At 33.1% G+C, this 27,890-nt stretch overlaps 1 protein-coding gene and 1 long non-coding RNA gene across 2 annotated transcripts; both read right to left on the bottom strand.

The window, feature by feature from the left end:
- Nucleotides 1-9,543: 9,543 nt before the first annotated feature.
- Nucleotides 9,544-12,512, bottom strand: LOC107648097 (uncharacterized). The gene is made up of 4 exons (XR_015885765.1): nucleotides 12,345-12,512; nucleotides 12,199-12,252; nucleotides 11,965-12,121; nucleotides 9,544-9,825 (listed from the first exon to the last, which is right to left on the bottom strand). It is a non-coding gene; the product is annotated as an uncharacterized LOC107648097 (long non-coding RNA).
- A 7,416-nt stretch (nucleotides 12,513-19,928) lies between these two features.
- On the bottom strand, nucleotides 19,929-22,215 carry LOC107646682 (uncharacterized). Its single transcript, XM_016350850.2, has 2 exons — nucleotides 20,584-22,215; nucleotides 19,929-20,230 (listed from the first exon to the last, which is right to left on the bottom strand). The coding sequence occupies exon 1, from the start codon at nucleotides 21,851-21,853 to the stop codon at nucleotides 20,639-20,641; it is 1,215 nt and encodes a 404-aa protein (XP_016206336.1). The 5' UTR covers nucleotides 21,854-22,215; the 3' UTR covers nucleotides 19,929-20,230; nucleotides 20,584-20,638.
- Nucleotides 22,216-27,890: the final 5,675 nt, after the last annotated feature.

The raw sequence follows: 27,890 nt of genomic DNA, 5'->3' as shown, positions 1-27,890 counted from the left end.
ATCTTACTCGTAAAGATTCAAAATGTTAACTAATATGTCTATAAATAAATAAAATTAATTTTGTTTTACAAAAGATTATTTTCATGTGATAAAAATAATCATACTTTAATTTTATGTATTTGTTAATTTTTAATATTTTAAATTTTTATAAATAAAAATATTTTTTATTTTTATAGATATAAAATTAGTTTTACATGTATGAATATTTTAATTTTTTAAATTTTTAATAAAAATAATAATTTACTCTATCAATAATTTTTTTTCTTTTATATTTGACTTTTCTTTTTATTAATCTTTAATTTAAGCGGTTTTAGGTGAAATTTGAATCTTTTTTTTCCAAAATTTAAGAAGAATGTAACAAGACCAAGGTGTTTATCAAGTGATTAAATTTAAAAAAAAAATGCTACATAACAAAAAATAGATATTTTATATATATTTATATAACTTTGATGAGTATTGTATGTTCTAATATTTATTCTATATGAGTGGTGATTCAATAGCTATTTTTTGTGTGTGTATAACATAGAAAAAGAATTTTTTAAGATACTATAGAAAAATGATTCTCGTTTGTTTAATTATTATGTTGATTTTTAATTTATAATTTAACTAAAATCTTAATTAAATCTTATAGTTTATAAATTTATAATTGAGTCTCTATCTCAAATAAAAAATTTTAATTAAATCATTGCTGACATTTTTTGTTAAAAAGTACGAAATACGTAAGATAAATTCCAAAATATTTTGTAAGCAAATAATTGAAATTATTCTCAAAATCTAATTAGGAATTTCTAAACTGTGAAAGTATAAATAAAAATTTAGTAAAATTATTTAAACTAGCTATGTAATAAAACCATTTTATATCAATTTATCATTATAAAATGATTTTAAAATATATATAATTAAAAAGTATATAACTAGTTTATCAATTCGTGAAAGTAAAAAATGTATACTTGGTTAAAAAAATTACCTGTTTGCAACTCATGCTTGTGGTCAAAACTCAAAAGTGTTTCTCTTTCTTTTATTTATTTTTTATTCTTAAAAAGTCTATTAAATTGCATGCAAAAATAATGTTAAATTTAGTTTCTAAATTTTTACACGTAAATTTTTTATCGTGATATATTAATTCTTTCGTCATACAAAAACATAATTCACTGTTGAAAGATTTTAGCACCAAATTAAGGAATCATTCAATTTCATACACTAAATTAATTGAGCTGTTTGGATGGTTTGTACTTGTTGGTCGAGTTAATATCAAAGAAAGGTTGAATAGACTAGGCGTTATTATTCATAGTGATAGTATATGTGTACTATGTAAGAAGGAGGTAGAATCTGCTCAGCATTTATTTATTTTATGTGAATTAACATGGCAGGTGTAGTGTAATTGGTTGAGGTCTTTTGGTGAAGATTGGGCTATTCCTGAAACCATAAAAGAACTGTTTGAGAGTTGGATTGGTATGCACAGACAAAAACAAGAGTAGAAGAAGTGACTGACTGAGTTCTTTGCAGTGATTTGAAACATCTGGTTAGAACGTAATGCTAAGATTTTCGATAATAAAAAATCAGGTGTTGATATCATACAAAGGAGGACCTTTCTGAGCTACGCAGCATGAACTGGCAGTGATCCTTTTGGTTGTTAATGGCAATGTCAGAATCATAAATTTTTTTTGTAGTACTTATTGTTTGGTTTCTTTGCTCTACTCTACTGTGTTAAGCTTTCTTTGATTAAAAAAAAAATTTTGTTGGTGAAAATTTAGATAGCAAATTCAATATTATCTTATTTTAAGCATGGTTTAAGCTCTACTTTTCTCTCTGTAAACTATAAAAAGTAACAACGTTACGTAAGATTATGATTTTGTTGACTCATAGGTTATTTGATCAATTTAAAAATATTTTTAATATTATTCTTTTTATACTATCTTCATTAATTGTAGTACATCTAATATGTGTCCATATATGTAAGGAGTTCCTAATTTAATCAGGATAAAATACTATATTTAAGTCAAATTTTAATATTTTAAACGTCTCATTTTTATCTTATAAATGATATAGATGTGTTAGGTTTTTCTCTCCTTTGTGAGACCCAAGTCCAACATTTTGAGAGTGTCTCTTGCACCCATTGTGCCACAACCCTAGTTCAGATTTTTGGAGGTCATTGAGAGTAAGAGAGAGTAGCCACCAAGTGAGAGAGAAGGGGAAAAACAGAATTCCCGTTTTTGCCCAAAGCAGTAAATTTCAAATGTCAGTTTCTCAGTTGTTCACCGTTGGATCGACTTGAAATTTAAACTGCATGTTTTTATCATCTTGTTATTCTTTCTGGTCGGTGGAGATGTTGATTGGAGATTTGCAATGAGAGAAATTGGCTTCGCAAGAGAGAAATTAGGTTTTCCGTTTTTACACATAGCAGCAATTTTGGAACGGCAGTTTCTCATTCTTTCACCGTTGGATCGACGTGAAATTTAAACTGTAGATTCTTCACATCTTTTTCTTCATTCTGGACGGTGAAGATTTTAATTGGAGGTTTGCAGAGGGAGAAATTGGCTTCGACAGTAGCTCTGTTTTTGGGTATATTTCATCTTCTTGCTTTTCATTTGTGAGCTTTGGTGCTTTGATGTTTTGGCTGGTTATATGCACATTTTTGTGCTTTGTTTGAGACTCTCTTGTACCTCATTTGATTATAGTGGAGCTATTTCATTGGTCTGGACGACTCGTGGTTTTTACCTCTCACATTGAGAGGGTTTTCCACGTTAAAATCTCGGTGTGTTCTTATTATTGCTTTACTTGCTATATTTGCTTGTTATAGTTGCTGCCATATTGTGTTGTGAGTGCTTCCATATTGTTCTTGTGTTGGACATTTGTGTCGTTTCGCTGCTAGGCTCTTTCATACTGGCATCAGAGCTTGTTGGTATTTTTCTGGGCTTGTGAGTTTGTGAACAATGGAAGCTAATACTAATACTAGTAGGATGATCACTCTTAATGGTCCTAATTATGATTTGTGGAAGTCAAAAATGGAAGATTTGCTTTATGTCAAGAATTTTCATCCACCAGTTTTTGGTACAGAGAAGCCTAATGATAAATCTGATGATGATTGGACTTTGTTGCATAGACAAGTTTGTGGATATATTAGGCAGTGGGTTGACGATAATGTGTTGAACCATATTATTGGAGAGACACATGCTCGGACCCTTTGGATTAAGCTTGAACAGTTGTATGCTCGAAAAACTGGGAATAACAAGATGTTTTTGATCAAGCAGTTGTTGGCTTTGAAGTATACAGATGGGACATCAATGACAGATCACTTGAATAATTTCCAAGGAATTATGAATCAGTTATCTTCCATGGGTATCAAGTTTGATGAAGAGGTTCAAGGATTGTTACTTCTTGGCTCCTTACCAGACTCGTGGGAAATTCTCAGAATGTCATTGTCTAATTCTGCTCCTGATGGTGTAATCTCTATGGATCTTGCCAAGAGCAGTGTTTTGAATGAAGAGATGAGAAAAAAGTCACAAGGTACATCGACTACACATTCAGATGTTCTTGTTTCTGAGTTTAGGGGGAGAAGCAAAAGTCGAGGTCCTAAAGGTAAAGATCAAAGCAGAAGCAAGTCTCGAGGAAAGTATAAGAATATTGAGTGTCATCATTGTGGTCAAAAGGGACATGTGAAGAAATTTTGTTGGCAGCTAAAGAAGGAGAAAGCCAAGGCAAGTAAAGACAAGAGCACAAATAAAGATGATGGTAGCAAGGAAGACAAAGTTAATGTAACTCATGATGATTTTCTTGTTGTTGAGGAGTTTGAATCTGTTAACCTTGTTGATAATAGCACTAGTTGGGTGATTGATAGCGGTGCTTCTATTCATGTTACATCTAGGAGGGATTTGTTTACGTCCTATACTCCTGGTGATTTTGGTGATGTAAAAATGGCTCATCAAGGTGTTGCAAAATGTGCCGGTGTTGGACAGGTTTGCTTGGAAACCTCCAACGGTACCAAGTTGACTTTGAAGCATGTGAAGCATGTTCCAGATATTCGGTTGAACTTACTTTCTGTTGGTAAGTTGTGTGATGAAGACTTGGATAGCTCATTCTCTCGTGATAGTTGGAAGCTCACCAAGGGTTCCATGGTTGTTGCTAGAGGTACTCGACACTCTACTCTTTATTTAACTCAAGCAAAGATTGTGAAAGATGTTGTCAATGCTGCTGAGTTTGTTGATGAAACTGATTTATGGCATAAGAGATTATGTCATATGAGTGAGAAGGGCATGAATATGTTATCCAAGAGGAATCTTTTATCTGGTTGTAAGGTTACTTTGCAAAAGTGCAACTATTGCTTTGCTGGGAAACAAAACAGGGTTTCTTTCAAGAGCCACCCACCTTCAAGGAAGTCAGAGATACTTGACTTGGTGCATTCTGATGTATGTGGGCCGATGAAGACAAGAACACTTGGAGGGTCTATCTATTTTGTAACCTTTATTGATGATCATTCTAGAAAATTATGGGTTTACACTTTGAAGACCAAAGATCAAGTTTTGAATGTGTTCAAGCAATTTCAAGCTTCTGTTGAAAGAGAAACTGGGAAGAAGTTGAAATGCATTCGTACTGACAATGGTGGTGAGTACTCAGGTCCATTTGATGCTTATTGTAAAGAGCATGGTATAAGACATCAGAAGACTCCTCCGAAGACTCCTCAGTTGAATGGCTTGGCTGAAAGGATGAACAGAACATTGGTTGAAAGAGTTAGGTGCTTATTGTCACAGTCTGGATTGGCAAAATCCTTTTGGGGTGAAGCATTGAGCACTGTTGTTCATGTCTTGAACCGAACACCATGTGTTCCCTTGCAATTTGAAGTGCCAGAGAAGGTATGGTCAGGTAAAGATGTTTCTTATGATCATTTAAGAGTCTTTGGATGTAAAGCTTTTGTTCATATTCCTAAAAATGAGAGATCTAAGCTTGATGTAAAGACTAGGCAATGTATTTTTATTGGCTATGGCATGGATGAGTTTGGTTACAGGTTTTATGATCCTGTTAACAAAAAGGTGATTTGGAGTAAAGATGTTGTCTTTGTTGAAGACCAAACATTGAAGGATGTTGATAATGCTGAGAAGCCAATGGTTCAGCCTAGTGATGATTTTTCTGACTTGGATATTACTCCCTCTATGCCTATGGTAGAAGATGGTAGAGTTGAAGTTCAAAATAATGAGCATGATACAAGTGCAGGTGAAGATGGAACAGTTGATCCAATACTTGATGAAGTTGGTGATGATGATCAAGATGAAGAACCAGCTTTAGAAATTCCTGCAAATGCACTTAGAAGGTCTACAAGAGAGAGAAAGCCTTCGTCAAGGTATTCTCCGCATGAGTTTGTTTTGTTGACTGATGGGGGAGAACCTGAATGCTTTGGAGAGGCTGTTGAAGATGAAAGCAAAGCTCAATGGCTTGAAGCTATGCAAGAAGAAATGAAGTCCTTGCTTGAGAATGATACCTATGAGTTGGTGAAGCTACCGAAGGGTATGCGAGTTTTGAAGAACAAATGGGTATTCAGAATCAAGAATGAAGAACACAATTCTAAGCCTCGGTATAAGGCTAGATTGGTTGTTAGAGGCTTCAGCCAGAGAAAAGGTGTTGATTATGAGGAGATTTTTTCTCCTGTTGTGAGGATGTCATCCATTCGTGCTGTGCTTGGATTAGCAGCGTCTCTTGATTTGGAGATTGAGCAAATGGATGTGAAGACAGCTTTTCTTCATGGTGATTTAGACAAGGAGATTTACATGGAGCAACCGGAGGGCTTTGTTGTTAAAGGAAAGGAAGATTTTGTGTGCAAGCTTAAGAAGAGTCTTTATGGGTTGAAGCAAGCTCCAAGACAGTGGTACAAGAAGTTTGAATCTGTTATGGGGAAGCATGGTTACCGTAAGACAACTTCAGATCATTGTGTATTTGTGCAAAATTTTTCTGATGATGATTTTATCATTCTTTTGCTTTATGTGGATGATATTTTGATTGTGGGCAAGAATGCTTTGAGGATTAATGAGTTGAAGAAACAGTTGAGTAAGTTCTTTGCTATGAAGGACTTGGGTCCTGCCAAACAAATTTTGGGCATGACTATTACTCGTTATAGAGATTCCAAGAAGCTTTATTTGTCACAGGAGAAGTACATAAAGAAGGTGCTTCAAAGGTTTGGCATGAATGATGCCAAATGTGTTGCTAGTTCTTTTGCTCCTCATTTTAAGTTGAGTACCAAGCAGTGTCCAACCACTGATGAGGAGAAACAAGCAATGGATGAAATTCCTTATGCCTCAGCTGTTGGAAGCTTGATGTATGCTATGGTATGTACTAGACCAGACATTGCTCATGCAGTTGGTACTGTGAGTCGTTTTCTCTCTAATCCAGGTAAAGAACATTGGAATGCTGTTAAATGGATTATGAGATATCTCAAAGGTACAACTAACTTGAGTTTGAGTTTTGGTGGTGAGAAACCTTTGCTAGTTGGCTTTACTGATGCAGACATGGAAGGAGATATTGATTCTCGAAAGTATACTTCAGGTTATTTGGTCAAGTTTGCAGGGGGAGCTATTTCATGGCAGTCAAGGCTACAAAAGTGTGTTGCACTTTCTACCACAGAGGCAGAGTTTATTGCAGCAACTGAAGCATGTAAAGAGTTGTTGTGGATGAAGAAGTTTCTTGCAGCACTTGGTTTCAAGCAAGACCGTTATGTGTTGTTGTGTGATAGCCAAAGTGCTATTCATCTTGCCAAGAATTCTACTTTTCATCCGAGATCTAAACATATTGATGTTAGGTATCACTGGATACGGGATGTGTTAGATTCAAAGTTGTTGGAACTTGAGAAAGTTCACACTGATGACAATGGTACTGATATGATGACAAAAGCATTGTCAAGAGAAAAGTTTGAAACATGTTGTTTGATCGCCGGAATGGCGAGAGCCTCCACCTAGTCGAGAAGGGGGAGATTTGTTGGGTTTTTCTCTCCTTTGTGAGGCCCAAGTCCAATATTTTGAGGGTGTCTCTTGTACCCATTGTGCCACAACCCTAGTTCAGATTTTTGGAGGTCATTGAGAGTAAGAGAGAGTAGCCACCAAGTGAGAGAGAAGGGGAAAAACAGAATTCCCGTTTTTGCCCAAAGCAGTAAATTTCAAATGTCAGTTTCTCAGTTGTTCACCGTTGGATCGGCTTGAAATTTAAACTGCATGTTCTTATCATCTTGTTCTTCATTCTGGTCGGTGGAGATGTTGATTGGGGATTTGTAGTGAGAGAAATTGGCTTCGCAAGAGAGAAATTAGGTTTTCCATTTTTACACAGAGTAGCAATTTTGGAACGGCAGTTTCTCATTCTTTCACCGTTGGATCGACGTGAAATTTAAACTGTAGATTCTTCACATCTTGTTCTTTATTCTGGACGGTGGAGATTTTAATTGGAGGTCTGAAGAGGGAGAAATTGGCTTCGACAGTAGCTCTATTTTTGGGTATATTTCATCTTCTTGCTTTTCATTTGTGAGCTTTGGTGCTTTGATGTTTTGGCTGGTTATATGCACATTTTTGTGCTTTGTTTGAGACTCTCTTGTACCTCATTTGATTATAGTGGAGCTATTTCATTGGTCTGGACGACTCGTGGTTTTTACCTCTCACATTGAGAGGGTTTTCCACGTTAAAATCTCGGTGTGTTCTTATTATTGCTTTACTTGCTATATTTACTTGTTATAGTTGCTGCCATATTGTGTTGTGAGTGCTTCCATATTGTTCTTGTGTTGGACATTTGTGTCGTTTCGTTGCTAGGCTCTTTCAAGATGTTAATAATATTATTAGTTAAATTATATATTTTTCTATGTGTTAAAAAAATAACTAAAACCCTTTTGTGATATTTCTTTTTTTTATTTTTTTTGTTCAAAATTCTAAATCCTAACAATTAATCATCAATGTTTAAAAATTAAAGAAAAAATTTTTATATTAGTGATCGTTAGTAGATCAATTTTACTTACATACTGAAATTAAATACTATTGGTTCATTATTTGTGTTAAATTTAATAGTCGAACAATATTGAACCCGCTTAAAATTTTTTTGGGATTAAAATAAGATATTTAAAATTTTTTTAGACGAAATAAGACACTTAAAATATTAAAAATCAAATTAAAATTCGATATAAACATTAAGAAACAAAATAATACTTTAGCTTTTAAACAATTATTGTTTATTACACCAGGTGTATATTCTAAAAAAACTCAATTTACTTTATTACACTCACATGTATTTAATTTAATAGTTAGTAATTAAATTAGTTACTATTACAACTAGTTAGTGAGATGTTCCTTTTATATAAGTATGTATTTTTTTATATTCTTAATATTCATTCTCAGTTGAATAATTCATTTTCCATCACCAAAGTTTCTGAACTAATATGATATCAAATGAAATTAACTAACATCTCCTTTTATTTCTTTCTCATTGATTCGTCATCTTTTTTTTGGAGACACTACATTACAGATTGTCTCACATTTCTGAAACCTTTCATCGAACATGTTGCATGCATTCTTCTACTTCTCACTTCGATCTCTACTTCTACTTTCTTCTTTCAATCCTATCTTGAACTCATCACACAACAGAGCTCACGCACTACAACTATGGCAGATCCATTCTTTCTCTCCGAGATAGATCAACTAAGCTTGATTTTAGTTACACAATAACTCAGAAAAAATAATCACTTATGGAGCCGGACTATGAAGAAGGCTCTCAATGCAAAGAGAAAACTCGATTTCATCAAAGGCACAATTCCTAGACCTAATCCTGCGCTAAATTCAGAACAATTTGAGAAGGAGGCAATTTAGATAAATACACATAAAATGTCTTTTTTTAAAAATGTTTTCATGTTGTGTTTTAATTGGTTTCTGTATAATTTATTCGGTGTTTCTCATCACATATTATTAAATTCCTCAAAAGATTTTCTTTCCATAAACAATAAAAAATATTTAATTTGGACTAAAACAAAAAAGATAATAAATTAACTATTAGATTTTTTTAAAAGATTATTTACATAAAAAAAATATATCATATTCATCAAAATATATATATATATATATATATATATATATATATATATATATATATATATAAAATAAACTCTTAAAATTTTTATAAATAAAAAAATAATTAATTTATATTCGTACAATATATAAAATAATTACTATATTATTATTATATTATATATTAAGATTCACTAATTTAAATTTTCTTTTTATTTTTAATATAAGCATTAGAAATAAATAAAATTTTTATAACTAAATGTAGTGTAACAAAATGTAACACCCTACCATACTTAATCTTATGCTTAAGTCATAAGACTGAGTTAGTAAGGTATTACGACCTCTAAGAATAGTAATATATATATAATAATAGAGAAAAGATACTTAACTAGGAGCCTTGAAAAACAGGTAAAACAAAATCGCAAAACAAAAAGCGCAACGCTCAGGAAAGGATTACTTGCGTGCTAAGAAACCTAATAGGAACATGATAAAGTTAAGCAAAAGAATAAAGGAAAGCCAAGGAAACAGCATAACTAGCCCCTGACTTAGCCTGCGAAGCTAAGGCTGGCCAGAGGATATATATATATATACATATGAACATACATAGGTATCCCAAAATATACCAAAATACCAAAATAAACTCCTATCTCTTCCTCAACCTCTAAGAGGAGCAGCATACATAAGTTACTTGGAGAGTAAGCTAAATACATATATACATATATACAAATAGAAAACCAAAATACACCCAAGGACTACTTCGCTTCCTAAGATCCAGACGCCTAGCGAGGAGCCTCTCGACCTGCATCTGAAAAACAACAATACAATATGAAATGAGAACCAGAGGTTCTCAGCATGGTAAAAGTGCCACGCGCATAAGAAATACGGTCCTGAGAATGCCATAGGCAGTCCTAGAACTCTGTTATACAATTATCCAACTTAATTACTAAACAGAAGCTATAACAGGGGTAGGTATTCTAAATCTACCTAACTTACTCAATTTCAATCCTAATCTAACACCAAACCATTTCTCCTTTTCCTCCATCCCTCCATCATCCACAATACAACAGAAACAAGCAACCAAACAAGGTCACGCACAAGTAATAAGAAGATAGTACAAATAGCAAGTATAACAGATAGCAGGTGATATATATCAATTAGGCAAACCCAGGAAATGCATAGCAATCAAAACAAACAAATGCATATGATGTATGCCTGTCCTATGGCTGATGGGGCCCATCTGTCGGTTATCCAGCCAACCCGACAAGTCCGAAAACCTTAGACTGTCCCCCGTCGCGCATCCCAAGAGTCTATGCATAGAGTTCACATTCAATCATCATATAAATCACTCAATGGGGGTTATCCATACCCGGGAATTTATACGTGCCCGGTCACCCTTACGACGTAGGGTTAACAGAGTATCGAGAATCAACCTGGAACACGTGGTGGTGAGCCACGGTTTTTACCCAGGGAAACTCGTATCTCAGATATCATCATTCATAAGCCATTTCATAGTCATAATCATTATTTAATCATTCATCAAGCCATGGCATGTTAACTCCTTTTATAAACAACCTCCCTTTCACATTTTTCATCATCATTCCCTTATAATTCATCTTAATTATCCTTTCTGGGTCCTGACCAAACTATTTATCAAACTCTTCTCAACCTTATTAATATCGAATAATCTTAAAATCAACCCAACTCTAATATCAAATCAATCACATCACACGAAGATTAAACTTTAACTTCTCGAACCCATGACTATCACTAAGACATCCTCGACACTCTATTTCCTTTTCTGTTCTTAATATAACAAATGAACTCGGAATTGCACGAACTTTATGTCCAGGCGTTCATCTTGAAATAAGCTTTCTAAAAAACTAAAGATCATAATTTTCTGATTTTTCTAGCCTTAGGAATAAAGGAAAAACCGTGACTGTTCTGCAGTGCATAAAACCAGAAAAACAGCAGCAACATGTGATATTCAAAATTCAATATAAAATTCAAGTTAAATCCAATGAATTTAAAAATTAATGTAGTTAAACTTCACTTATCCAGGTTTCTTTCTCAATTAGTTTTGAGTTAATATCATTTTTAATGAAGACGTTACATTACCTGGAAGTTAAGTAAAAATGAGTCAAAATCTGTTTTTGAAACCAACAAGCTTAGTACCTTTCAATTTGAATAACTTTTATTACAAAACTCCAATTAAGCTAAATTTTGATTTGGAAACTCCTAGCTCATCCAAAAACAACTGTGTCTTGGTTGCAACCCAATTGCTATTCAATTCTAAGAGTTACAAGTATTGAAAGTTGATGCATAGCTTGCTGAAATCTGTTTCTTTTCAGTTTTGACCACCAATATTAAAAAATTCGCAACTCCCAATCCTCAACTTTTAAAATTCTGAAGTTTTAGAGAAATAAAGCAAGTTAATCAAATTTTATAACAAAATTAGTTTCGCTCCAAAACTCAACTCGTAGAAGTCGTAGCAAGACAAACAAGTTGCTGCCCTGTTTAACCTTTTCTGCTGCAGGACAGATTTAACAACTTAACTTTAAAAATTTGCCATAAATTGTATATTTAACAAAAAGGTTCCAAATTTTCCAGTTTAGTTCCTTATATTCCCAAGTTTAGCCCAGACTTGGTCTCATGCAATTCTAATCATTACATAATTAGTTACAGCATATGCAATACCACCACAACACAACTCTACATCCTTATTAACAAACACCAATCCTAATCCATCATAAATAAATATAAGAGCACACCATTAATAACTTCCACATCTCATAATTCCAATATATAAATCCACCAACAAATCTATCCCAACAACATTACAAGGCTAATCATTAAATACAACAAACAATTCAACTTATCCTATGGTTCCTCTAACCTAAGTTTTCACAACACCGTAAATATTAAACGTGCGAAACTTAAACCATACCTTGGCCGATCACTTAATTCACCCAAGGCAGCCTCTCAACACAAAATCACAGCCCCTCCAAGCTCAATCAAACAGCCCCAAAGTAAGCCTTGTCACCAACAAAGCTCCAAGTAATCCAAATTCAAGTCCAATGCATAAACACCCTCTTAAACTACACCTAATACACATATATATGTTCCAATTCAGTTTTCTATTACCAAAAATAAGATTGAGCTAGGGTTAGGGTGTTCTTACCATACCCATATGCTCAATAGCTTGAGCCCACAAGTTCCGGAAGCTAACTTGAACCTAGAACATAGAAATTGGACAAGATTCACCATAGGTTTCCAAGTTTACCAAAGAAAGAGGGATAGGGATTCTGAACTTAATAGGAGGCTTACCAGTGAAATTGTTCGGATAGAAAGGTAGAGCTCGACGCGCTGAGCGCGTGGCCGCGAACGGTGCGGCGATCGGAGCCCGGACGGAAGAGTTATGGTGGATCAAAGGAGGTTAAGGGTTTGGGGGCTCTTCTTCCTCCCCAAATCTGTTTTGCTGCGTTGCATGCAAATGGGGGAAGAAGGAGCTGCTGTCTTCTTTAAGTGTTTGGGTCCGGTTGGACCCACGGGCTCGGTTCAGGCTCCGGTTCAACCGGTTTGGTCCTCCCGGTTCGATTTTGGGCCAAATTTTCAAAATTGGTATCAAAATTCTCGTTTTGATGAGCTCTATCCTATTTTGATACTAGTTTTGCATTTTTAATTTTCCTATTTAAAATTCGATTTATTGACTAATTATTTTCCGATTCTAGCGGGGTTTACACAAAATATATATAATATTAATTAGTTCTTAAAAAATTTTAAAAAATAGTTTCTTTCATTTTATTAAAAAAACTATTTATTAAAATAGACAAATTAATTATTTTCTTCTCATATACAGTTTTTTTAAGACATAAAAGTAATTAATTAGGACATTGGTTAAGATAATTAAAGTTACTATTTCATTAAATTTTTAATTTAAAGAAAAATCCTAGTTAATTTTGGTATAGAAATTTCAAATTTGAAAACATTGATAAAAATTATGTTGAATTTTGATTTATTTGATTCTCATTTAAATTAATCACTACATAAGTTAAAGTTCTATTTTGAAGTTATATTCGAGCTTTAATGTGATTTTTAAAGTTTCAATTTACTTAGTTTGATTTTTTTAACTTAGGTATCCGTGACTTATATTAGGGTTTTAAGTGTTTAGTTGAAAAAAAAAGTAAGAAAAATTTCAATTGCTACATCAAACAGTCGCTAGAATGTATAAAGTAACAGTCGTTAGTCCATCTCAGCATGTCGTTAACGATTTTGTGAGACAGTGACAAAAATAAGATTAGGAACCAATGTGAGTCATAACTATTAAGTTGGGAGACTAAATTGAGTAAATCGAAATTTTTGAAATTAGATTGAAACATAGTTGTTACTTGTTAGAACCGAACCAGTGATCGAACCGGTCAAGCTACTGGTTCACTGGTTTATTGATTCAACCGATAAATCACTGGTTGAACCGATAAAACCGGTCTCACGTAAATATAAAATATAAAATAGTTAAAAACTTAAAATTAAAATTTGAAATACATATCTTCACTAACATTTTATGAAGAATCAAGTCTCAACTTCTAAAAATAACTAATATAAAAAAATTATAAAATTTTAATACTACAATAGTATCTTATTTTGACACAATAAAAAATAATTAATTCACAAAGCCTATCATCTAACTATAATATCAGTAGATTTTAACACTAACATCAAAACAAATAACCTTAATCACAATACTAGGAATAAAATAGATCAAGTAAATTAATAAATTTTTAGTGAAATTTATATTTATATTAATAATGGTATATAATTAAAATATAATTAATTTTAAAAATAGAAAAAAATAAAAATTAAATTAAATTAGATATTTATGTATACTATATAATTAGTATTTGTCAAATATATTACTTAGAATTGCAATGGCTAAGTGGCAAGTAAAGGATATTTTTGCTCCAAGGTTCTTGGTTCGAGACCTTGTGGAGACATTTTAAAAATTTTTTCAAGCAGACCAGTTCGGTTAGACCGATTCTTACCGGTTCACACCAGTTTTATTCCTTAAACGGTCTAAGGACTAGTTTTTCGGTCGAACCAGCCGATCCAGTTCGGTTTTTACAACTATGGATTCAAATACGAACATAATTTCAGAGACCAATAGGTATTATCTCTTTGTTGACCATTAAGTTGTTTTAATGGTAATTAGGATCTAATAATGGTTTATAATAAAAGAAGCATTCTTTTGCAACAATGAACCTATAGTAGTAGTTAGGGGTGTTCATAGATTAGATCATATCCATATAAATCCACAGTATTTATCCGTATCTGATCTGTAATTTGAGGATGATCTGATCTGTAAGATGATCGGATTGGATCGAATTGGATCCACACTCTAATCAGATAGAAGTAAATATGTTTACAAAAGTAAAAAAAAAATTATTGACTTTTTTAAATAAAATTTTTAAATATTTTTTATTTTATGGATATATTTGATATCTGATCCAAACATAAAAGTGCGAATATCGAATTTGATATAATGAGTTTAGTGCGGATTGGATCGAAATTTCAGCCATATCCCATCTGTAAACACCCCTAGCAATAATAACTAAAAAATTATAATGATTATATTTTTAACTAAGAGGAAGTGCCAAAAAAAAGTACTAAATACAAGAACATTTAATCAAATATTAAAAGAAAATTTTACTTTAAAACAGTTGAACTTTTTTTGCTCATATATATATATATATATAATGTAATAATAATAATAATATGATAATTGTTTTATATATCACACAAATATAAACGTTTTTTTTTCTATGATCTTAAGAAAGATTTTGTAAGTCTCTAACTTTGTTATTGATTTTTGTAGTGTTAGCCCTCATATTATCAATTTGATTCATATATAATTCGAATGATAAATTATTTGGTGACGTGCTTCCTTTTTTACTGTGATATACTTTTTTTTTTTTTTACCAAAGTTAGGAGACTCGAACCCGCAACCTCTTAATTGAGTATGGGGAGACTATGCCATTTGAGCTATTACTCATTGGCTTTTACTGTGATATACTTGTTTATTATTATTATTATTATTATTATTATTATTATTATTATTATTATTATTATTATGTACATTAAAAAATAACAGGCCAAATTATTGCCATAACATAATAAAAGTATGGAAGTTTATCATTCTTCTCTAATGGAGGAAACAAAATTCTTTTCAATAGTTTATTTAACGTTTAGTAGAATAAAAATAAATTTTATTAAAATAAATTTTAGTACGAGTTTAATATTTTTATTCATCATAAAATATTTATAGAATTACTCGTAGATAAATTTTGGAAAAAAAACATGATTTTTAATTTTATTTTTAAATAAACTTTATTTTTAATTTTAAAATAAAGTTTAATTTTATTTTTTAATAATATTAATTTTTTATCGTATATAATTATTCAATTATTTTTTAATCATTAAGACTTTTTTGTGTTATTCAATTATCTTTTTTAAAAAATAATTAATTATTAAAATAATTAAAATTTTCACAACAAAAATAAAAAAAATTATGAACGAAAAAAATTAACTATCCTGATAATTTTTTGTATTTTTATTCATATTTTAATTATAAACATAAATATAATTTAATTATATTATTTATGAAATGTGACTATATATAGATGTAGATAAAATTTAGTTATATTACTTATATATAGTTTCATTGTATTGTATTGCTTATAAAGTTAGATTATAATTATGCCAATAGAATTGTTCTTGTATTTTTATATGTGTGACTAATTGGTGGTGTTAAAATATTACTCTTAATTATAAATAAGGTTTATAATTTAAAAAATCAAAGATTCAATTAAAAAGATACGAAAAAAATGATGTTAAAATATTCTAATTCTTTAAAATAAAAATATTCGAAATTCAATTAAAAATTATTTAAAATTCAAACTCAATAAAAATTTATATTCATGGAAGCACCAATGAAGAAAGTCCAGAGTGCAGATATAACCTTCTCGACAGAAGACATCTTGCTGGACAGGAAGAAGCTGTATTAAATATATTTAATAACCTATTATATCATATTGGTTGAAATTAGTTTTTATAATATTAATTTTTAATAACACTTTATTAAAAAAAATCATCTTTTCAGAATTTTTTAAAAACTAATTAATATTATATATATTTTGTTACATTACATCTTGTTATAAAAAATTTATTTATTTCTAATGCTTATATTAAAAATAAAAACAAAATTTAAATTAGTAAATTTTAATCTATAATATAATAATAATATAGTAATTATTTTATATATTATACGAATAAAAATTAATTTTTTTTATTTATAAAAATTTTAAGAGCTTGTTTTATATATATAAATATATATATATATAGATGAATGTGATATATTTTTTTTATGTAAATAATCTTTTAAAAAAATCTAATAGTTAATTTATTACCTTTTTTGTTTTAGTCCAAATTAAATATTTTTTATTGTTTCTGGAAAGAAAATCTTTTGAAGAATTTAATAATATGTGATGAGAAACACCGAATAAATTATACAGAAACCAATTAAAACACAACATGAAAGCATCTTTAAAAAAAAGACGTTTTACGCGTCTTTATCTGAGTGGCCTCCATTTGAGAATTGGCAATGTATCAACAATGTGGTAAGCACTTAGATCCTAAACTCAGTATCTAAAGAAATTGCAACATCGTTGGTTTATGTTAATTCAGCGGCAGAACTGTGTGAAGAAATCGAGGTCTAGATCTGATTTTAGTGAAGAAAATAATATTGAGGCGGAAGAAGAAGACTCAGTAGATTTGTCATATGAACAAATACAAAACCTAAAATTGAAAATGAACCACCGAGTACCAGGGAGTACATATTGTTATCCACTATTTATAGCTATTAGAAAATTAACCTTACTAAAACCTAACTCAATATGGTAAATAAATTAACTATAGTTATTCAACCATAATTAGTTACAGCTTGCTTTTGTGAGCCATTAGATACCATCTTAATATCATCTCCAACATCCTCCCTCAAGTTGAAACTGATCGAATTAGTTGCAAGTTCAGCAACATTATTATCATCCTCCCTTGAATTAAGGCTTGATGAAACATTTATCCTCTTATCATCAGAATATCCTCCCTCAAGTAGGGCGTGTAAGTCAAGCATGCCCAACTTAAAAAGTAAAGATTCGAAGACACCCGGTGATAACGCTTTAGTAAGTAAATCAGCCGTTTGATGAGCTGATTTAATAGGTAGCAATTTCAGCACCCCTGTTTGAGACTTTTCACGAACAATGTGACAATCTACTTCAATGTGCTTCGTTCTTTCGTGAAAAACCGGATTAGTTGCAATGTACAGCGCAGATTGATTGTCACAATAGAGATTGATTGGGTGAGGATGAGATACATGGCAGTCATTAAGAAGATAAAGAAGCCATTAACCTTCCCGAGTTGCTTGTGCCATGGCACGATATTCAGCTTCTGAGGAAGAACATGCTACAGTTGTTTGCTTCTTACTCTTCCAAGACACTAATGAAGAAACTAAGAAAAAACAATACCCAGTTATTGATCGACGGGTATCGGAACAAGTTGCCCAATCCGAATCAACATAACCAGTCAATTTGAGATCATTATTTGAAGAGAAGAAAAGACCCTTAGAAGGAGATTTCTTGATGTATCGAAGAACATGTAGTGCTGCCTTGTAATGGTCATCAGTTGCACAATCCGAAAATTGGCTGAGCTTCCCAACTGCAAAAGCAATGTCCGGACGAGTATTGGTGAGATATAGGAGTCGTCCGAGCAGTCTTCTATATTGTAATGGATCTTGTAATCTTGTGCCACTCTCCTTAGAAAGTTTCCCATTATACAGTATAGGAACTAAAGTAGGTTTAGCTTCCAACATACCATATTCCTCAAGCAAATCAAGAGTGTACTTACGTTGATACAAAGCAATCCCTTCAGAACTACGAGCAACTTCTATTCCAAGAAAAAATTTCAACCGGCCTAAGTCCTTAATACTAAATTCAGCATCAAGAGCCTTTTTAATAGCTTCAATTTCAAATAGATTATCTCCAGATAAAACAAGATCATCAACATAAACAATAATAATAGCCAAGCCGAGGTTAGTGTGCTTGGTGAACAAAGAGTGATCATGAGGAGACTTGATAAAGCCATGTTGCTGAAGAAAACCACTTAATCTTAAATTCCATTGACGGCTTGCTTGTTTCAAGCCATATAAAGAACGATTCAACTTACAAACAGCACCATTTGGAATATCGAGACCTTGGGGGGTTTCATATAAACCTCTTCTTGCAACTCACCATGCAAGAATGCTGTATTGACGTCTAATTGGTGAAGTTTCCAATCATGTACCGCAGCAAGAGTAAGAATAAGTCGTAAAGTAGTGATTTTTACAACCGGACTGAATGTATCAAAGTAATCATAGCCAACTCTTTGACGAAAACCTTGAGCCACAAGACGTGCTTTGTGGCGTTCAACACTACCATCTAGGTGAAACTTCACTTTAAAAACCCACTTGCATCCAATGAGGCGCTTTCCAAGAGGCAAAGAAGTGATAGACCAAGTTTTGTTCTTCTCAAGAGCAAGCAATTTCGCACTAATTGCATTCTCCAACATTCGTGCTGCACAGCTTGTTCATAAGTCTTCGGTTCAACTGTTGTTGTTATTGCTAGGGAAAAGGCTTTATGGGCAGGGGATAGCTTCCCATAATCCACCATGTGAGATAGACCGTACCGCTTAGAACATGATTGGTTACTAGAGCTTCCTGTTCTAAGTAACATACAATGATAATCTTGAGGATAAGAAGGTGGTTTATGTGTACGAATTGATCTTCTAAGATCCTTATGATGCATATTATCATTTGAATGAGAATTAGATGATGTATTATTTAGTGGACTAGTAGAAACTACATGTGAATCAGTGAGTGAGGTAGGGTCCCTAGGATCATGAAAAGAATCAAAATTTACATGAGATGGATGAAATGCATCTAAAGAATCATAAGTGAAAAGATCAAATTCATTAAAATTAGAATCAGCAATAGGTAGAGAAGAAGCACTTATAAAATTTTTGGTCATGTCATCATGAAAGGATTTATAAGGAAAATAATGTTCATAAAACTCCACATTTCGAGACAAAAATAGTTCTCTAGTGTGAATATCAAACAAAATATATCCTTTTGTGCCAAGTGGGCAACCAAGAAAAATACTCTTTCGTGCTCGTTTATCAAATTTTTTTCGTCCATGAATTAACGTTGAAGCAAAAGCCAAGCATCCAAACACTTTAAGGTTACTGATGTCCGCATCCTTGCCAAATAAGGTAGCATAAGGGGTTTTATTTTTTAAAACTGGAGTCGAAAGTCTATTAATTAAATGAACAGCTAAACCAATAGCAAAATTCCAAAATTTTTTTGGCAAGGATGATTGAAACATTAATGCTCTTGCAATGTTGAGAATATGTTGGTATTTCCGCTCAACAATACCATTTTGTTGAGGTGTCTCAACACATGATGTTTGATGCACTATACCCTGTGAATTATAAAAAATATCAAGTTTAAACTCAGGACCATTGTCAGTTCGAATAATCTTTACTTGAGAATTAAATTGAGTTTTCATATAAGCAACAAAATTCTGAACTAAACTGCTGGCCTCTAACTTTAATTTCATGAAATAAATCCATACAAATCTGATTTTATCATCTACTACAGTTAAAAAATATTTATAACCTTGTAGAGAAATAAGTGACATTGGCCCCCAGATATCAATATGTATTAAATCAAAACTGTTTAAACTTGTTGTTTCACTAAGGGTATATGGTAACCGTTTTTGCTTGGCATAATGGCAAAAATCACATGGTTTAGAGCAAGTAGATGTAGGAAACTGCACACAAGGATATATTTGTTTGATAATATCAAATTTGTTTTGTGGTACATGACCCAATCTAAAATGCCATAAATTCTCAACAGAAAAACATGAAGTTTGTGTAACCAAATTTGCTGTCCTAAGATTAGAAGAAAGTAAAATCTTGTCACTATGACTTTGTGGATCTAGAATCCTAGTACTCCTATTGTATGTTGTATTTTCCATGTTGTCCTTGTGTGCTAACTCTAATGCAGGAAAATCCATCATGTATAATCCATGTTTTGCTCTAGCTGTGCCAATCATCTTCAAAGAGGTCTGATTCTGTATCTCACAAAGTTTGTCAGTAAAAACACATTCACAATGCAGGTCTTTTGTAAGTTTGGAAATAGATAAAAGATTGAAGTTGAAACTTGGTATGTACAGCACATCCGTGAGATAGAATGTAGCTGAAAATACCATAGTTTCATTTATAGTTGCAGTTGTGTGTGTTCCATCTGGTAATTTTACCAGAATCGGCCTAATATGTCTAAAATTTGTAAAAAAATGCAATGAGTGTGATACATGATCAGTAGCTCCTGTATCAAGCACCCAAGAATTTGAGAAAAAGATTTTTACTGACAATAATCGTGCAATATGAGAGCTCATGCAAAGTGTATAAGTCTCTAAAGGTATACCTCAACTTCCTGCATTTGATTGATTGACATCTCTCACACTTGCTCCTTGAGATGACTATGCACACTCCTGCCGAAGAAAGGTAATCAGTGCATCTCTCAAACTCTGATTGAATTGGGATTGACCATCAGCTTCCTTGTCCTGCTTGATATTGTTGGTACTGCTCTCTTCAATTCCAGCAACAACATGATTAGCCATAGCTCCGTTGCTAGTCTCTCGTGGCCATTTCTGCCTCTGTAGATGAGGTGAAAATCCATGTTTGTGGTAACAAGTATCCACAAGATGCCCTGCCTTGTGATAATAAGAACAGATCTTAGGTGCTGAATTTCTTCCTCCTCTTCCACCTCTACCTCCACGGGTTCCTCGTCCTCTTCCTCTAGAAACACTGCTTGAATTATTGTTGAAATTATGAATTGAATTGGCCAAAGCTGTAAAGTTCTGAGTCTCCAAATCTGATCCATTAAACTGTCTCTCTTGCTGAATAAGTAAAGAAAAAATTTCATTGATGTCTGGAAGAGGCTTCATCAGCATGATTTGGGATCTCACAGTCCCATACTGTTCATTCAATCCTCTTAAAAATCTCACTGCATAAGTTTCATCTCGATAATCTCTCATGGTTCCTAAGCCACAGTCACATTTTTCATAGCATTCCTTGCATTGTGGAACTGGTTTGAAACTGTCAATGTCTTCCCAAATAGCCTTAAACTTGGTAAAATAATTTGTTATGCTTAGATTCCCTTGTTTCATAGCATACAACTCTTCTTCTAATTCAGCAACCCTGTATCTGTCTCCATGATAATACCTATGCTTCAAATCAAGCCACAAATCTACAGCAGTTTCATTCCAAACAACACTATGTGCAATCTCAGCACTCAATGATAGATTTAACCAAGAAACAACATAAGTATTACATTTATCCCATGCTATATATGCAGGATCATTTTTATCTGGTTTCACAATGGTTCCATCAACAAAGCCTATCTTATTCTTTGATTTCAGCGCTAATTTCATAGCTCTTGACCAGGAATTGTAGTTCTTAGCATTCAGCACAATTGGGACAATAGAAACTCCAGGATTCTCACCTGGATGTAGGAAGTAAACACTTGCTGGATCCGCAAGCAGATTGGTACTCGATTTCGCGCTCTGTGGCTGCAAACTCGAGAGTTGGCTTAGAATGCGAGCTAGATTTCGAAGCTCACCAGCTGAAAGCTCCTGGTTCTCATGTGACCCGTGATTTCCCCCAGACATTAGGTCGGAAGGAGTGTCGGCCATTGATGCTAACTCAATACTGTATTTGTGGCTAAAACTTTACCTCTTTCACGATCTTCCACGCTCACCGCACTATGAAGAAATCGAGGTCTAGATCTGATTTTAGTGAAGAAAATAATATTGAGGCGGAAGAAGAAGACTCAGTAGATTTGTCATATGAACAAATACAAAACCTAAAATTGAAAATGAACCACTGAGTACCAGGGAGTACATATTGTTATCCACTATTTATAGCTATTAGAAAATTAACCTTACTAAAACCTAACTCAATATGGTAAATAAATTAACTATAGTTATTCAACCATAATCAGTTACAGCTTGCTTTTGTGAGCCATTAGATACCATCTTAATATCATCTCCAACACTGTGGAACGACCTTAAAAAGAGATTTTAACATAGTAATGGATTCCGAATCTTTGAAATCAAGAGAGAATTGATAAATTTATGCTAAGATGTTATGTCAATTTCTCAATACTTCACCAAGATTAAAGTTCTTTGGGAAGAACTCAATTCTTATCACCTAGCTCAGTGTAATTGTGGAGATGCTAAAGGCCTCTTTTAAATTTTTTTACAAGCTGAGTATGTGCATTGCTTTTTTAAGGGACTAGATGACTTTTTTGCACAACTCAGAGGTCAGATTCTACTCATGGAAGCTCTACCAGCCATTAACAGAGTCTTAGCACTTGTAATTCAAGAAGAGAAGTCCATGTCACTAGACAGCTCGTCAAATTCTTCTCAACTTACTTTCTTAGTAAGAAACTAAAATTTTCAGAGTTTACCAAATTCTTTTGGTAGAGGACGAAAAACATGAAAAAAGATAGACCCCTATGCTCACATTGTAGGATGCTTGAACACACTATGGATAAGTGTTATAGATGACATGATTTTTCACCAAGCTATGAAAAAGATAGAGGAGGAACTAAGCAAGCTACACACAATATTACTACTGATACTGTTACTAATGCACAGGAAAAAAATCAAACTTTGACACTAAATGCAAGCCAAATTCAACAATTGGTGCATCTTCTAAACAATCAAAAGCTTCAAAAAATTCTATCCAATGCAGCAACTTTAGTGAATATTCTAACAGATATCGTTCTCAACACCTCAATTTTATATCAAAATTATCCAAAATCGATTGGATTCTTGATAATGGAGTCACTATCCACATTGCATGCAATTTATCCCTTTTTCATTTAATTCATACATCTTAACATTTCTCAGTTTCTTTGTCTAATAATTCCACCTTCCAAGCTAAGCTCATAGCCATTGTCATTCTAAGTCCCACCATCACCCTAAATAATATTTTATATGTTTCCAAATTTCATATCAACCTACTCTCAGTTTTTTATTTTCTCAAAAATACAACTCTCACAATTTTTATTAACTCTCATGATTTTACCATTCAGGACAAGAAGTCTCTGAAGATGATTGGGAAGGGTGAGCTGGACGCAGACTTATACATCTTAAAAGCCTCGATTCCTTCCAATCAATTAACAATAAAACAAGTTGATAATTACTTAAATCTATGTAGTAGTTCAAAGTTATGGCATGCACACTTAGGACATGCTTCAAATAAAATTTTGAATTCTCTCATTTCAGTCTTAGAAATTTTAAATAAATACACTTTACATACAAAAGAATCTCATTGTCATGTCTATCCTTTAGCCAAGTTCAAAAACTTGCTTTTGAATCAAATAATAATATGTCTCCAAATTCTTTTGATCATTGTGATGTATGGAGACCTTACCATGTTCCAACATATAATGGGAAGAGATATTTTGTCACCCTTGTTGATAATGCTACTAGATTTTCATGGTTTTGTTCGTTGACTAACAAATCTGAGACTACAGCATGTATGAAGCAATTTTACTCATTCATAAAAACTCAGTTTCAAAGAAAGATCAAGTGTTTCAGGTCTGATAATGCTAAGGAGTTGGCAATCACTGAATTCTTGCAAGAAAGAGGGGTGCTACACCAATTTTCATGCCCTTACAAACCACAACAAAATGCAATGGTGGAACGAAAATATTAGCATTTATTAAATGTAGCTAGAGCCATATCCTTTTAATCTCAAGTTCCTATAGCCTTTTGGAGAAAATGCGTAAACACTGCTGGATTTTTAATAAATAGAATACATACTCCTTTGTTCAACATGAAGTCTCCATTCGAAGCATTATTCCAAAAGCAACTAAACTATCAAGATCTACAAGTCTTTGGTTGCCTTGCATATGTTGCTACAAAATCAAAATCACGACCCAAATTCAACCCAAGAGTAGATACATTAGTCTTCTTGGGATATCCCATTGGTTATAAGGAATACAAACTTTATAATTTAAAGACAAAACAGTTTTTTTATCTCTTGAGATGTCACTTTCCATGAAGAAATACTACCTCTTACCAAGAATCCACACACATATGTACTCCTTGACCCATTTTATGATATTCCATTACTTAATCTTGTTTTAGACATAACACTCTCTACCCGAGATCCCATCCAACCCAGCCCCCTAACCAACCAACACCTAATTTATCTTTGTTAGCACCTTCCAACCAATCCTCAATTTTAACTTTCTTAACCACACAGTCAATTTAAAAGAACTAGGAGAGCTACTTGCCCACCTAGGTACCTAAATGACTATATTTGCCACACTAATTCACCATATCCAATCAACAACTATATCAACAATCACAAATAAAACCACACCTACCATACAACAGTCTACCAAGCCAACATCATTCCTGAACCCCAGTTTTACCATCAGGAAGTGTAGCATCATAAATAGAGAATTGCAATAAAAAAGAAATTGGATGCTTTAGAATCTAATCACACTTGGGAGTCGGTCCCATTACCATAAGGCAAGAAACCAACAGGGTGCAGATGGATATATAAAGTTAAGCTTAAGGCTGATGGAAGCTTGGAGCGATATAAGGTCAGGCTCGTTGCTAAAGGCTACACACAATAAGTTGGCATTGATTTTAAAGACTCCTTTAGTTCAGTGGCAAAAGTTTCAATCACAAGGGTCCTCTTATCAATTGCAACTGTAAAAGTTTGGCATCTGGTACAAATAGATATCAATAATGCATTTCTAAATAGTAATTTAGATGAAAAAGTGTATATGAAACTTTCCTTGGGTCATCCTAAATGAAAAAATGGTCTTGTATGCAGACTAACAAAATCACTTTATGGATTAAGATAGAAATTGAAATAGTGGTTTACCAAATTATGCTTCACACTCAAACAGAATGGTTTTAAACAATGCAAAAGTGACTACTCTTTATTCTCATTAGAGGAAGAAACTTCCATTGTTTTTCTACTTGTCTACATTGACGACATAATTGTTGCAGGGACAGATATCAACATGGTGCAACAGGTACAAAAAAAAACACCAATCCATATTCGGACTTAAGGTTTTGGGGGACTTAATTTTTTTTTTTGGGATTGGAAATAGCAAAATCGACCAAGGAAATCTCTCTCACACAAAGAAAATATACAATGTCATTGCTTGAGGATACAAACCTTTTAGACTTTAATACAATAATTTTGCAATGGATGTGCAACTAGGAAGATGATAAATGAAAACATAAGATATGAATGAAAGTGGCACCAATAATTATAATTTACAAATCCTCTTTTTCCATCAAAAGAAAAGCCAACTTAGCAACTAATAATGAATTGCTCAACAAGACTAAATCTCTAAAGTGGTCTCCAAAATTTACGCTGTGCATCAATTTGATCCTTGAGATTCCAATTGTACTAATTTGGACCCCTAAATTGAACTTCGGGTTACATACAGGTTCTGGCCTAATTTCAGGCGTGAGTCAGCAACCAAAAAGCTGATGTGGCACAACTAGTGTCACGTGGCATAATATAAGGTGTGAGTCAGCAACCAAAAAACTGATGTGGCACAACTAGTGTCACGTGGCATAATATAACAACTAGTTGACGTGGCTGTTAGTGTGAAATCCTCCAATCGGGTCCCTGATCTCCAATTATAAACCCTAAATCTTCTTCTTCTTCATGTGCTTCTGATTCACTTCTTCTTCTTCTTCGTCCTCTTCTTCTTGTTGTTGTCTCTAGAAATAGTCGTCACCATGATAGGAAGTGAAAGCCACATCGTAGGGAGCTTGAAGCAGTCATCGTCGACAGCAAACTGGGCAAGAAACACGCTTCCTCCATGGCTTGATGCCAGCCTCCCTGGAGACTTTAGGTTTGATCCACTTGGTCTGGAGTTTGATCCAAAGAGCCTGAGATTGAATGTACAGGCAGAGCTAGTGCACTGCAGGTGGGCAATGCTGGGTGCTGCGGGCATCTTCATTTCCGAATTTTTAACAAGTCAAGCTGTGTCAACACCGACCCTATATTCCCAAACAACAAGTTCACTGGCACCCATGTTAGTTACCCTGGTGGCCTCTGGTTTGACCCTCTCGAATGGGACTCTCCTAAAAAGATCAAGGAATTGAGAACTAAAGAGATCAAGAATGATGTGAAAATTAGTAAAGCTAATTTTAGAAAATATATAAATAAATAAATAATAACTAAATAAAATGAGAGGTAATAAACAATTTTAGTTTATAACCTTAGAATTTTAGTGGTTGAAAAAGAGAAGAATTATATACCTCTAATTGACGGATGGTTCATATTGAAGAGACTCACCTATAAATTGAGTTTTTCTTTAATTCATTTCAATCAAGTCATCCAAAGAGAATAACATAATATGTCTTTGAGTAGTTTTCTTCTATATATATATATATATAGAGAAGTGTGTTCTCCTTTTGTCAAGAGAGAGTGTTTCGTAGTCTCCTTGTCATAGAGAGAAGTTGTAATTCTCAAAGAAAGTTATTCAATTGTTTCCATATTTTATACAAATTTCTAATTTTTTATCTCTATATTTTGCTGTGTCATTTGTCTGGTACCTAACAGTAGTATCAGAGCCAAAGGTTGCTGATTAATATATTTTTTTTTCCGCTGCGAGTTACCGTTTAAAAAAAAATGGCAGCAAAGTATGAAATTCCGAAATTCAGTGGGAGTAATTTTTCCATATGGAAATTGAAGATAAAAGCCATTATGAGAAAAGACAATTGCGTGACAGCAATTGAAGGTAGACCCACTGGAATTACAGATGAAAAATGGAAGGAGATGGACAACAATGCTGTTGCAAACTTACACTTGGCACTAGTTGATTCAGTTTTATCTAGTGTAGCAGAGAAAAAGACAGCAAAGGAAATTTGGGATGCTCTCACCAAATTATATGAAGTCAAGTCACTTCACAACAAGATATTCTTGAAGAGAAGACTTTATACTCTTCGAATGAATGAATCCACATCGGCAACGAATCACATCAACAATCTAAATACGCTATTTTCCCAACTCTCATCGTTGGAATATACCATAGCGGAAAATGAAAGTGCAGAGCTCTTACTTCAAAGTCTACCAGATTCATATGATCAGCTTATCATTAACTTAACTAATAATGTTTTGACTGATTATCTTTCTTTTGATGACATGGCTGTTGCGGATCTTGAAGAAGAATCTAGGCGCAAGAATAAGGAAGATAGATTAGAAAGCTCAAAACAAGTAGAGGCTTTGTTGATGACAAGAGGGAGATCAATGGAGCGTGGTTTCAGTGGGAGTCAAAGTAGACCAAAGTCACAAAGTAAGAAGCAGGTCAAATGCTACAATTGTGGTAAGAAAGGGCACTTCAAGAAAGATTGTTGGAATAAGAAGACTATAGAGAAGGTTCCAGAAGGATCAAGTTCTCAAGGATGTGTTGCAAGTACTTCTGATGGAGAAATCCTGTATGGCGAAGCAACAATTGGTTCTAAAGGCAGTAAACAGCTCACTGATGTTTGGATTGTTGATTCAGGAGCAACATGGCACATGACTCCTCATCGTGATTGGTTTTGTACATATGAACCTGTCTTGGAAGGATCTGTGTCTATGGGAAATGATCATGCCTTAGAAATTGTTGGAATGGATACTGTCAAAATAAAAATGTTTGATGGTTCTATTCGTTCACTTCAAGGGGTAAGACACGTG

Source organism: Arachis ipaensis, chromosome B6 (assembly GCF_059453495.1).
Source record: "Arachis ipaensis isolate K30076 ecotype BB chromosome B6, ASM5945349v1, whole genome shotgun sequence".
Taxonomy (NCBI): domain Eukaryota; kingdom Viridiplantae; phylum Streptophyta; class Magnoliopsida; order Fabales; family Fabaceae; genus Arachis; species Arachis ipaensis.
The sequence above is the reverse complement of the archived record's forward strand: the minus strand, read 5'-3'. Positions and strand labels throughout refer to the sequence as shown.

Bases quoted from the DNA above. Each gene is read 5' to 3' on its own strand.
- LOC107646682 (XM_016350850.2), bottom strand. From the start codon at position 21,853: ATGGCCGACACTCCTTCCGACCTAATGTCTGGGGGAAATCACGGGTCA.